Below are 13,447 nucleotides of genomic sequence, written 5' to 3' on the forward strand. Positions count from 1 at the left end.
AGTGCCATAGAAGGAAGCACTGGCCTGGGAGAGAGGCAGGAGGGAGTCTTGCTATTTTGATTCTGCCACTATTAGGTGTCTGATCTCCAACAGACATCTATATCTTAGAATGCATTAGACACAGGCTACATTAATTTTATAGCTTTATTTTTTCTTTTGTAAGGGGAAGAGATTAGAAGAAAAAGACCCCTGAGTGAAGTCCTTCCTATCTATGGCGCTATCCTTGTACCATTTATTTCTTGGTAAACTGACAGAGGAGTTTGCAAGATTCATTTGTGGCCTACATTTCTTTTTCCTTAGCTGTCAAACTTCATCCTCTGTCTTCAATTATAAAAAGGCATAAAAGATCTTCAGAGGTTTTTCCATAAGAAGACAAGAAAATCCTAGAAGGATCAGTTTGCCTGCTTTGTTATAACAGGGTAAAAGAAACTTTAGACCAGAGAGGGAAAAATGGAAACAATGAATTCTTTGCTGGGTTTGTACCAAAGAGGTAAAGGAGAGTCCACTTCTACATTTTTTTTAAAGTAGCAGAGTCTAAGGCACCAGATTAAATGGTCAGAAGAGTTCAGGATATCCTATATATAATTTACAAGAGATACTGGGAGTTCAGATTATTTCATACCAATAATCTCATTGTCCATCAATAATTCTACTACTCTCACTGATCTTACAATGGACCCAAAGTAAAATGGAAAGATGGAGGATATGTAGAAGTAGGTTGAAGCTCATTAAGGAATGAGGCATTATCCCTTAGCAGACTAGAACTAGGAGGGCTTGAGGGGGTTCTCGAAGATATGAGCCCCAAAATCAGAAGCTGTGTACAATATTCTGTTTGCATGTCCAGCAAAAAGAATGACTCTACAGTGGACCAAAAAATAAGAAGAGTTTGTGTGTATCAGTAATCCTATAATTTCCAGAGTCATCAGCTAGGCATCCACTTATCTGCTTTATATATGCATGTTCCCTACATGTGTGCTCCTCCTTTGTGATCTCTCTGGGTTATCATTCTACTCACTGATATGTTTTTGGGAAAACGTATACTAGGTTTATGTAAAGAGTGTTTGATCATGACCTCTCTTTCTATTTTTTCATCAAATATTCCTTGATTTAATTGCAGTTTTTGACTATCCAGAGGAAAAATAAATACAATGTTGAGAATTTGTGAGCTATTCACAGAGTATCTTGAATTTGGTGGTAGCTATTCTAGGAGCCACACGTATGAGATTCTACACTTAAGCAAAGTTAACATCAAACTACCATTAATGATTCAGTTACAGAACCTAGTCCATACTGCCCAAGAAAAAAAGTAAAAAAAAATGTAGATTTAAACCTAATGTAAAGAGAAAAAACCAATTAGGGCTATACTTAAGTGGAATGAGGTGCTTTGAAAGGTAGCAATGTACCATGACTTGAGATTTTCTAGTGAAAGCTTAGGTCTACTTTTTGACTGAATTCATTTATTCAAGAAACATTTCTTAAGTACCTGTTATATTCCTGTTACTGGGCTACTTTTCTATATCTTTAGGAGCATATGGAGATATAAGGGGAGGGGGGAGAAAAGAAACATTCCTTGACCTCAAGGAACTTATTTTCTATTAGAGGAAAATCTAAAACAAGAATAAAAGAAAAGATTAAAATTAGAGGAGAAAAAACCCCCAAGAAACAAAAAAAAGTACCCTAACACCAGAAATGGTGAATAAAACCAAAGACTTCTTTGAAAAGACAAATAAAATCAATAAATCTTTAGCCAATCCAATTAAAAAGACCTGGACAGAAAATCATATGAACAAAATTACAAATGAATAATATGGAGTTATTACAAGAGAAATAAATAAGTAACCAGAACCTATTGTAGTTATATGCTAATAATTTTTTAAAATATCAAAGAAGCATAATAACAAAAAATGTAAAATTACTCTTAGAGAAGACAAAATAAACATTTTAAATAATCCAATCTTGGAAAAAAGGAATTGTATTTAGCTATAAAGCACCTACCAAGATAAAACAAAACAAATTCCTGTTCCCGATGTATTTACAAAGCAATTCTATCAAACTTTTAGAGAAAAAGTATTACCCACATTACACAAATTATTCTCAAAAATTTGAAAAAGAAAACACTCTTCAAGATCATTTTTTAAAAGATGAATATAGTCTTTTTTATTTAAAATATTCATTTTTATAAGTATGTATTAATTCTCCTGTATCTTTCCATTGAGAATATTTTTGGTTTATTTTTTTTATTTAGAATATTTCCCCATGGTTACATGATTTATGTTCTTTCCGTCTCCCCAAACTCCACCCTCCAAGCCAACACAAAATTCCACTAGGTTTTACATGTATCATTGATCAAGACCTATTTCCATATTATTGATAGTTGCACTAGGGTGATTATTTAGTGTCTACAACCCCAATAATATCCCCATCAACCCATGTGTTCAAGCAGTTGTTTTTCTTCTGTGTTTCTATACTCCCACAGTTCTTTCTCTGGATATGTGGATAGTGTTCTTTCTCATAAGACCCTCAGCATTGTTCTGGATCCTTGCATTGCTGCTAGTAGAGAAGTCTGTTGTGTTCGATTGTACCACAGTGTATCAGTCTCTGTGTACAATGTTCTCCTGGATCTGCTCCTTTCACTGTGCATCAATTCCTAGAGGTCATTCCAGTTCACATGGAATTCCTCCAGTTCTTTATTCCTTTGAGCACAATAGTATTCCATCACCAAAAGATACCACAATTTGTTCAGCCATTCCCCAATTGAAGGACATTGTCTCATTTTCCAATTTTTTGCCACCACAAAGAGCACAGCTATAAATATTTTTGTACAAGTCTTTTCCCATATGATCTCTTTTGGGTATAAACCCAGCAGTGGTACAGCTGGATCAAAGGGCAGGCAGTCATTTAAAGCCCTTTGAGCATAGTTCCAAATTGCCATCCAGAATGGTTGGATCAGTTCACAACTTCACTAGCAATGCATTTAATGTCCCAATTTTGCCACATCCCCTCCAACTTTTACCACTTTCCTTTGCTGTCATGTTAGCTAATCTGCTAGGTGTGAGGTGTACCTCACAGTTGTTTGATTTGCATTTCTCTAATTATAAGAGATTTAGAACACTTTTTCATTTGTTTGTTCATAGTTTTAATTTCTTTATCTGAAAGTTGTCTATTCATGTCCCTTGCCCATTTATCAATTGGGGAATGGCTTGATTTTTTTGTACAATTGCTTTAGCTCCCTATATATTTGAGTAATTAGACCTTTATTATTAGTTTTTTGTTATGGAGATTTTTTCACAATTTGTTGCTTCCCTTCTAATTTTGGCTGCATTGGTTTTGTTTGTATAAAACCTTTTTAATTTAATGTAATTCAAAATTATTTATTTTAAATTTTGTAATTTTTTCTATCTCTTGCTTGGTTTTAAAATCTCTCCCCTTGGGGTTAGCTGGGTGGCTCAGTGGATTGAGAGCCAGATCTAGAGACCTGGGTTCAAAAATGGCCTCAGACACTTCCCAGCTATGTGATCCTGGGCAAGTCACTTAACCCCCATTGTCTAGTCCTTACCACTCTTTTGCCTTGGAGCCAATACACAGTATTGACTCCAAGATGGAAGATAAGGGTTTTAAAAAAATTAAATAGTCAGATAATAAATGAAATCCCTCCCCTCCCAAAGATCTGACAAGTATACTATTCTGTGCTCACCTAATTTATTTATAGTTTCCTTCTTTATATTCAAGTCATTCACCTGTTCTGAATTTATCTTGATATAAGGTGTGAGATGTTGATCTAAACCCAAACTCTCCCATACTGTTTTCCAATTTTCCCAGCAGTTTTTGTAAAAAACAAATATAATCTTAACACTTAAACCAGTAAAGGATAAAGCACAGGAGAACTATAGATGAATATGCTTAATGAATCTCAATGAAAATTTTTAAATAAAATTCTGTCAAACAGAATTTAATCCACCCAACCAATAATTCATAGTAGATTACTACTAGGGATGTAAAGATGGTTTGACATTAGGAAAACAAGCAACATGATAATATTAACATGATTTTCTCAATTGATGCAGGAAAAGCCTTTGGCAAAGTACAATACACATTTTTGCTAAATATAGGTATATCAAGTTTTTTTAATGATATGGTAAAATTACATATTAAAAGCCAACAAGAAACAATGGGAATACACGAGACCTGTTTCAATTAATATAGGAGCAAACCAAGGATGCCTGTTGTCCCCATTGTCATTTAGTATGATCCTGGAAATAGTAATAGTAGCATTAAGACAAGAGAATAAAGTTAAAGATATGAAAATACCAAAAATATATTATGATTTATCTGGAAAATGCTTGGGAATCAGCAAAGTTGAAGGCCAAAAAATAAACCCTCAAAAACATCATCCTTTCAATATGAAAATCCTATAGACAATAATAATAGAAAGGGAAATCTCATAACTACAATGTGAATAAAATATTTGAAGATCAATTTCCTAATGCACAAAGCAAAGAATTCTGTAGAATTCATTACACAGTGCTCCATAAATAAAGAACAACAAATAGCTGAAAGGATATTTATTACTCGTAGCTAGTGAAAAAATGGATTTGCATTTATTCCTTTTATATATGTGATCATAAGAACAAGGAATAACATATAATCCTTTAGTTTGGTAACTGTCACTAAGATTTTAGAAGTAGTTATACCAAGTTATTAAAAATAACTGTGTATAAGCATAAGAAGAGTTAAGGAGAATATTAATTGTATCTGTGTTAGAAATTAATAAAAACTAAGATATTTTGCTAGAGGAATAAAATTTCAGTAATTGTGCCTCATGCTGCAGGAAATTATCTGTTCTCCTTTGGAATGGTGAGTGCATAGCATGAGTTTTTTTTTTGTACTAATGAGTTAACAGGTAGGTGACCTTGAACATGTCCAGGTGTTATTTGCTCCTGTGAGGATTTATACTTATTATAGTAACTTCCTAAGAGTTTTATGACCAAGATAGGCACTTCTGGTTTATCTTTAAGCCTCCTCCCACAGTCAGTATGATGGTACTAGGCTATAAGTTATAGGGTTAATTAAAATGCTTGACAACATATCTGAATCTCATGCTGGAATTTTTTAACCCTTAGCAAATGTTACCAAATTGTTATAACATGCTTCTAATATACTTTGAACACATGGTCCTTTCAATCACCTTTGTTAATTAACTGTCAAATGCCTATGAAACAAACTGTTCAATATCTAAGCAAGGTCTTTTGCCATAGGCTGAGCATAGTGAGACCTCTGACTTTATTTATCGACAAATAAAGTCAGATCTTCAGCTCAGGAATATGTCTGAGATGTTTTGATTTCTTACACTAAGCCTTGCCTATAGAATAAAAATTATAATACTACCCAAAGTGACATACTTCTAATGCCATATTCATCAAATCATCAAGGCCCATAGAACTTGATAAAATATTAAGAAAATTAATTGGGAAAATAAATATCTAGAAAATCAAGGAGAAGGAGAAGTACAGAAGAAGAGTACAACACTTCCAGACCTCATACCATATTATATAGCAACAGTAATAAAAACCATTTACTATTGCTGAAAAATAGAGAGGAAGATCAGTTGAACAGGCTAGACAAGGAAGAAGCAGAAATAATGGAATTCAAAAACCAGTGTTTGATAAACTATGAAACACATAAATACTTAGGAAAGAACTGTCTATTTAATTAAAACTTTGGGAAAATGGAAAAGAGTTTGGCAGAAATTTGATTTAGACCAAAAACTTATACTATATTCCACAATACATTCCTTTAATTCTTCTAGGAATTCTTGTTGGGCTTGGGTCCAATCTCTCTCTCTCTCTCTCTCTCTCTCTCTCTCTCTCTCTCTCTCTCTCTCTCTCTCTAGGCTTTTCTTAGAGATATTTTAAAATCTTTGTCTTTTTTCTTTCTGTCTTAAGCTTTTCTGTTGCCATACTATATTTTAATGAGCAGGTTCTTTTTTGTGGTTATTGTTTGCTTGTTTTTATAGTCTACTTTTCAATTTTGGACTGTATTTTTTGGGTGTTGGGTTCTGATCACTTCTGGCAACAAGTGATGTCCCTTTGACCTGTCTTTTATGTCTTTGGTTCCTTTCACAGCTCACTCTGGGTGCCTGAAAGTTTCCTCTGCTTTAAAGTGTATGATTCAGGAAGAGGTCTGATCATTATCTTCCTATTTTGCACTCTAAAAATTCCTGATATTGTTAGGGTCTGCTGGCTTTTGTGAGGTTAAAGTTTCTGTAGATCCTTACTGGATTCAATCAGCTTACTGAGAGGTTTGGCCAGTCCAGAATAACTGAACTGCTGGCTCCTTCTTGCTTTGTTCTTCTGCCCTGGTTTATTCCACTGAAGGCTTATATGTATGAATAATGATTAGAATTGAGTACTTACTCTGTTCTTGGGCTCTGAACCATACAGCTATGTCTCTGGGATTTATTCTTTTTTCCTTACACAATTAGGGTCCCTGCTCTCTTCCTCTTCTCCCTGGAACTGTGTAATGTGAGACAGAGGTCATAGATGGTATCCATCCCTGATCCTTGAACTAGTATATTAAATTCCTCTGGAATCTCCTTCTAACCAGATGTTCAGTTCACTTACTGTCTTTAGGTCTTGGGCTGTGGCCATTGCTGCCATACTATATAACTTGTTGCTGCTTCAATCAATCAATAAATGAATATTAATTAAGTGCCTCCAATGTGCCAGGCACAATGCTAAACTCTGAGCATAGGAAAAGAGGCAAAACAAGCCCCTATTTTTGAGAACTTTACAATCAAATGAAGGAGACAAATATATACAAAACAAACTATAAACAGGAAATTATTAATAGAGGGAAGGCACTAGAATAAGAGAGTTGGGGAAGGCATCCTATAGAAGGTGAGATTAGAGAAAATTAGAAAAGTCAATAGGCTGCACTATACTTCTGGCCAGTCCAGAATTTTCTTTCCTGTCTTCTCGCCCTAAGCTGGAAAAAAAGTAATCATTATGACTTTTTCAGAATTCGGGCTGTTACTTTTTCTAGGTTATTAGGTATTGTGGAGGTAGTGTATTGGAAGAGTTATGAAAAAAAAATGGGTTCTCACTGTAAGAAAATTCTCTTACAAGGGTAAATCAGAAAGGGAAACCCTGGGATGGTGTTACCATGCTTAGTCAAGAGTGTTGATTAGCTAACCCTCAGAGTAACCCCAAACTGACAAATCAGGGAGCCGTTGGCTTCTCCTTTCTGGTCCCCTTCATTCTTACAACGGATTATCTGACTGCTTTTATTTAATGAAAGTTGGTTTAATAACAAATCTTAAAGGGAAGGTATCAGGATAGAGGGAAGTAGGGATTGCCCTCACCCTTCAGCACAGATTGGTTTTTAAGTCTTTAGCAGTTTGAGCTGAGCTCAGGGTTCACACACAGGCTTATGAAGGTTTTTCATTCTTCCTGTTTTATACTATATCTATGCTAACTTTTGTAAGTTCAAAGTCTTTAGCAGTAAATAGCAAGAGGAAAAGAGATTCTGACCTTCTAAGCTGATTTAGCTTATCTCTTTGGGCTAATGCCCCTAAAGACCAGCGTCACAGTTCAAGCAGCACCCTTCAGATCCTTTTGGTCGATGGCATGATCCACAGGAATTCAGGATGAGAAACAGTTGGGAAAACCCCAGGAATAGAGGTCATTTCTATCCTGAGAGGCAGAGAGCTCCCTCTTGTCCTGAGGTCCAGGCAAGAGTTACCACAGAGAGAGCAACTGTCATTCTCTCCTGTATCTCCCATCTCTCCCCCTTCCGCTTCTGACTGCCCTTGCTGTCAGTCAATCCTCTCTCCAACATTCCAAATCCTTTCTGTGCAATATTCTCCACTCTGTCATCTTGACTCTGTTCTCCTGCAACACTTTCCTAATACATATATATGTATAACACCTTCACATTAAAGATCACACTATAACAAATTAGAGAAGAAGCAGAAATATACCTCTTTGACACACCGGAATGAGATGTATTCTGAACCAAATAAGGGACAGAGATGATTATAATTGATGAAATAGATACATTTGATTACCTGAAACTGCAAAGCTTCTGCATAAACAAAGTTAAGGCACTTAGAATGAGAAAGTAAGTGGTTGAAGGACAAAAAAAACCTTTGATTTGAATTTAGAACATGCTGAACAATAGATAAAGAAAATCTTACAATTATTCTGTTTGAAGCCACTGTGAATTTATGTTATATAACCTCCCTAAAGTTAGGCAATCTTATTATATGTCCCTTATCAACTCACTATCCCACTCTTCACAGTGACTTTTCCAAATCTTTTCATTTCTACTGAAGCTTACAATGGCTCCCCAACCCCCACTCTTGCAAATAAGAATTTTTCCTTATATGATATTGAAAAAAAATTGATGCCATCTTCTGTGAACTCTCTTTTCTTCCCTCTTCCTCATTTCCTAACACTCATGGCCTTTTGTCACCCTCTCCTCCTTCCCTTCCTGTCTTACATGGTGAAATGGCTTTATTCTTAACCAAAGCTAACCTTTCTCCTTGTTTAAGTGATCCCATTCCATCTCATATCCTTCAACAGATTGTCCCTTCTGTAATCCCTGCTCTTTCATTTATTTGCAATCTGCCTCCTGGCTTATTTCCGAATGCCTACAAACCTACCTTTTTCATTCCCATTCTCTAAATATCCTCACTTGATCTTGTTCCTGGTAACTAGCATCTTATTTCTCTTCTACTCTTTGTAACTAAACTCAAAAAGGCCCTGGACAATAGATACTTCTACTTTTTCTTTTCTCACTCTCTTTCTCTTTTGCCCAAGGTCAAACAGTTAGAAAGCTTCTGTGGCCAGATTTAAATCCAGGACCTCCTGTCTCCACATCTGGTTTTCTATCCACTGTACCACCTAGGAGCCCCCTCTTACTCTCTTCTTAATCCCTCTCAATTTGATTTCTGACCTTATCATTCCACTGAAGCTTTCCTCTATGAAGTTACTAATGATCTCTTAGCTGTAAAATCCAATAGTCTTTTCTCAATCATCATTTTCCCTGACCTCCCTGTAGCCTTTGACACTGTTGATCACTCTTTCCCACTTGAAACTATTTCTTTTAGGTTTTTGGGATACCATTCTCTTTTGGCTTTTCTCCTACCTATCTGATCAGACCTCCTCTGTCTCCTCTGCTGGATCTTCCTCCAAATCATGTTCTCTAGTTGTAGATATACCTCAGGGCTCTGTCCTGTACCCTTTTGTCTTCTCTCTCTATAATATTTCACTTGCTGATCTTAACAGTTCCCATAGATTTAGTTACCAATTCTTTGCTGGTAAGACTCAAATATACCTTTCCTGCCCTTTTAGACTCTACTGACATCCAATCTCACATCTCCATTTGTTTTTCAGGCATTTCAAACTGGATGTCCCTTAGACATCTTAAACTCAATAGGTCCAAAAACTGAACTCATTTTCTTTCTGTCTAAGCCATCCCCTACTTTCCCTATTTCTATAGAGGGAAACACCATCTTCCCAGTCCCTCAGGCTCCCAGTTTAGCAGTCATCATGGATTCCTCATTATCTCTCCATGCCACCATATCCAATCTGTTGCCAATGCATGTTGATTTTATCTCTATGATATCTTGGATTTGCCTCTCTCGTGTAACACTGTCATCACTCTAGTGCAAGCCCTTATCATCTCATGCCATAAAAACAATGTGCTGGTGGGTGTTTCTGCTTCAAGTCTCTTCCCCTGCCAATCCATCTTCCATTAAGCCACTAAGGTATTTTCCTAAAGCACAGGTATGATCATGCCACCTTTCTACTTAATAAAATCTAGTGGCTTCCTATTGCCTCCAGGGACAAATATAAAACACTAAGTATGGCATTCAAATCCCTTCACAACCTACCCCCATCCAACCTTTCTAGTCTTCTTATACCTTACTCCATGGCATGAACTTTCCAATCCAATAATACTGACTTCTGGCTACGCACACAAGCAAGATACTCCCTCTCTTGTCTCTGGCTGTTGTCGTTGACTATCCCCCATTCCTTCTTCTGATCAATTAATCTCTCTGCTTCTCTTTTTTTTTGTGGATAACTCTAGCATTTTATTTAGCATTTTTTGTGAAAACAGTAGAGGCTCATCTGCTAACCAACAGTAGTGATGTTACAGACCTACTTCTTCAAAGGCTTTCTTAATGCTTGAGCAAGCTGCTTATCTTTTTCCCTTGCCTTATGAGAATTTTTAATGCATGAGGAACACTGTCTGGAATCTAAATTGATCTTTTCTCCCTTTATGAAACACAAACAGCAGAAATGTACATACATAGACACTTTTACACACACGAAAGTGAATTCACCAATTCCAAACTCACCAGTTTTTGAGAACCAACCACTAAATGAGTTGACATAAGCCAATACCCCTCTATAAACTACATGAAAGAGATGAGACCTGAGTTTCAGATCAACACTTTGTACAACCATCTCCCCACCAATTAAAATTAGTGCAATAAACTTACCATTTACTCTAAATTCTGTTTTTCTGAACCCAAATGAGACCTTGTGTTCCTTAAGTACCATTATAAACTTCATGATTTTCACCAATCACTTGTTTCCACAAGAAATTAGAAGTTCCCACTTGTTTAATTTCTTCTTTTATACTGTACAATTTTTGACAAGTGCTGGACCCCCAACCTTACTGTAAAAATGACAGAAAAAGACCCATCCAGCCACAGGTTTAATGTTTTTCAATGAGTTTTCTACTATAGTTCCTGATCACATGCAGCACCCAATGTCCCCTTGAAGTGCCGGATATAACTGGTGGTGGCCCTGACAAAGTGAATTTCAGACCTCTGAATCTAAGTGATGGAGCTGTACCTGGTGCTTAGCAAAAGCTTGACTTTTCAGGGCATCCTGTGCTAATGGTGGCACTTGTCCAGAGCTGGTACATCCCCTCAATTTAGGAAACCCTAAAAGTGATGAGAACTCTCCTATGTGATCCCCTGCAAACAAAGGGATGGAGATACATTAATTCTCCAAACCAACACACATAGTGGGGAGGTCTGTTCCCTACCTAGTCCCACCTCTTCAGGTTCTTTTTTTTGTCTTTGTCTTGGTCTTTTCTTTTCTTTTTTTGCAGTGAAGCAGGAGGGATGAAAACCTAACCTGAGTTATAAGAACCAAAGACAATGAAGGCTGCAGAGGGAAGCAACCAGGACTAGCTTGGAGGTTCCCCCTCCCTCCATACCCAATGTGTGGGTTTCACAAAAAAAACAAACCAAACACACACACACACACACACACACACACACACACACACACACACACACAAAACAAACAAACTGGATTTACAAAATCCATTCATCCAGGGTGGCAGAGTGGAGGGGAGGGATGGCACGGGGAGAAAAAGCAAAGTGTTCAAATCAGCACAGGCACAGGGCTGGCAAAGCCTAGAAAACAGCTGCAGAAAAATCTGCGGTCACTGAGACTCACAACAGCTTTAAAAATCCACACCTGGCATCAAAAAGATTCTGGCCTACACTCACAAGACAGTAAAACTCCAGATCCCCAAAAGGATGATGGGAATGTGCTGAGGGCCCTTGGCAGGGTGGGTCCTGCTTTCTCTAGGTGAGGGGAAATTGAGGAAGCTACCACCAGTGCCTCCCTCCAAAGCCATCCCCTCCCCTTAGAGGCAGCTCAGTGGGCTGCAGCAGCCTTCAGTTTGGCAGGAGATGGGTGAGGTGAGGGAAGCTTTTCAGCAGAGGCTGAGCTGCTCAGGGCAGATTGATGATGTAAGAAGACTGCATTGCTGTGAGGAAGACCAAGGGTAGACCAAATCCAAAGTAGTAAGGCCAGTTCCTTTCAATGTTGGATAATCGCTGATGCATTTCAATTCCTTTGTTGAACCAAAGATACTCGAAACAATACAGTGAGTAGAGAAGAGACATGAGCAAGAGACTGACCAACTGGCCAATGAGATGGATTGGGAATAGACTGACAAACATACCCTGGATCAGGAAAAGGGCCTGGAGTAAGAGGTTAAATAGCATGTTGGCAATGATCTTGCTAACACTTGGGAAAGGTTGAGGCTTCCTCCCAGATACCTCGAATGCCAGATCAGCAATATCCTGGAACCATATAGCATTCACAACTTTACTGAGTACAAACAGGGGAAGCACCCACAGAGCACTAAAGATAGAGGTGAGGATAAAGTCAAGCCAGGACCAGACATCTCCATGCAGAGAGGGATCAATAATCTGAGCTGTTACTGACTGAAGCACAGGGATAAATACTCGGTAAAACAAGAGAAGACTCAACCAGAACACTCCTCCATTCCAAGCACAGCACTGGAAAATTCTGCTTACTATCCTTGGCTCACTCTCCTGCTTCTGCTCCTCACTTTGGGCTCTTCTCTGGGCTAGAACACAGCTTGCCCTTCTTCGATGTTGCTCTTCCCTCTTCTGTTGGATCCGGGCATCCAGTTTGGAGATGGTGCAGATGCCCCAGATGGAGTCCTTGATTCCCCTAACAAGATCATGGAGAAACATTTTGACAGTCAGCCATCTGTACTTCTGCATCACATCCACCACCCAAACTACCAACTACAGGGAGAAGGGAAGAGAAGGATCCCCAAATCTCTCATCATGAAGAGCCTGGAAACACAGAGCCAGCTCCAAATGAAAATCTTATTGCCCTCTCCCCTGCTGGTTTGTTCTTTTTCTCACTAGGCTAATTTCAAGACCCCCACTTTCTTCTAGACTAGAAAGACAGGAAGGGGTATTGGTGATAAAGACAAAATGAGATCTCTGCTTCTCTTATATCCCAACTAAAATCCAATTTTCTACAGGAAGCCTTCCTCAACTCCCCTTAATTCCAGTGCAGTTCTTCTGTTCATTATTTCTTATATATCCTGTATATAGCTTGCTTTGAATATATTTACTTGCACTTTAGATTGTAAGCTCTTTGAAGGCAAAGACTAAATGTTTCCTCTTCTTGTTTCTCTAATGCTTAGCACAGAATCTGGCATGTAATAAATACTTAAAAATGTTGATTGATTGATTAATTGGAATCACTAAAAAATTGTGACACATGAATGTACTAGAACACTGTTGTACTGTAAAAAATGACAACTGTGACAAATACAGGGAAGCATGGAAAGACTTACATGAACTGATGCAGAATGAAATAAGCATAGCTAAGAAAACAATATGCACAGTGACAGCAATGTAAAAACAAAGAACAATAAAACACAAAATTGTCAAAAGTGAATGTTGTGGGGCAGCTAAGTGACTCAATATATAGAGAGCCAGGTCTAGAATCAGGAGGACCTGGGTTCAAATAATGACCTCAGATACTTCCTAGCTATGTGACCCTGGTAAGTCACTTAACTACACTTGCCTAGCCCATACTTCTCTGTCTTGGAAGTCATGCTAAGACAGAAGGTAAGGGTTTTTTTTTTA

At 37.6% G+C, this 13,447-nt stretch overlaps 1 protein-coding gene across 1 annotated transcript; it reads right to left on the reverse strand.

The window, feature by feature from the left end:
* Positions 1–11,761: 11,761 nt before the first annotated feature.
* Positions 11,762–12,565, reverse strand: LOC123236307 (etoposide-induced protein 2.4 homolog). Its single transcript, XM_044662613.1, has one exon. The coding sequence runs from the start codon at positions 12,563–12,565 to the stop codon at positions 11,762–11,764; it is 804 nt and encodes a 267-aa protein (XP_044518548.1).
* Positions 12,566–13,447: the final 882 nt, after the last annotated feature.

This window comes from Gracilinanus agilis, chromosome 2 (assembly GCF_016433145.1).
Source record: "Gracilinanus agilis isolate LMUSP501 chromosome 2, AgileGrace, whole genome shotgun sequence".
NCBI classification, from domain to species: Eukaryota; Metazoa; Chordata; class Mammalia; order Didelphimorphia; family Didelphidae; genus Gracilinanus; species Gracilinanus agilis.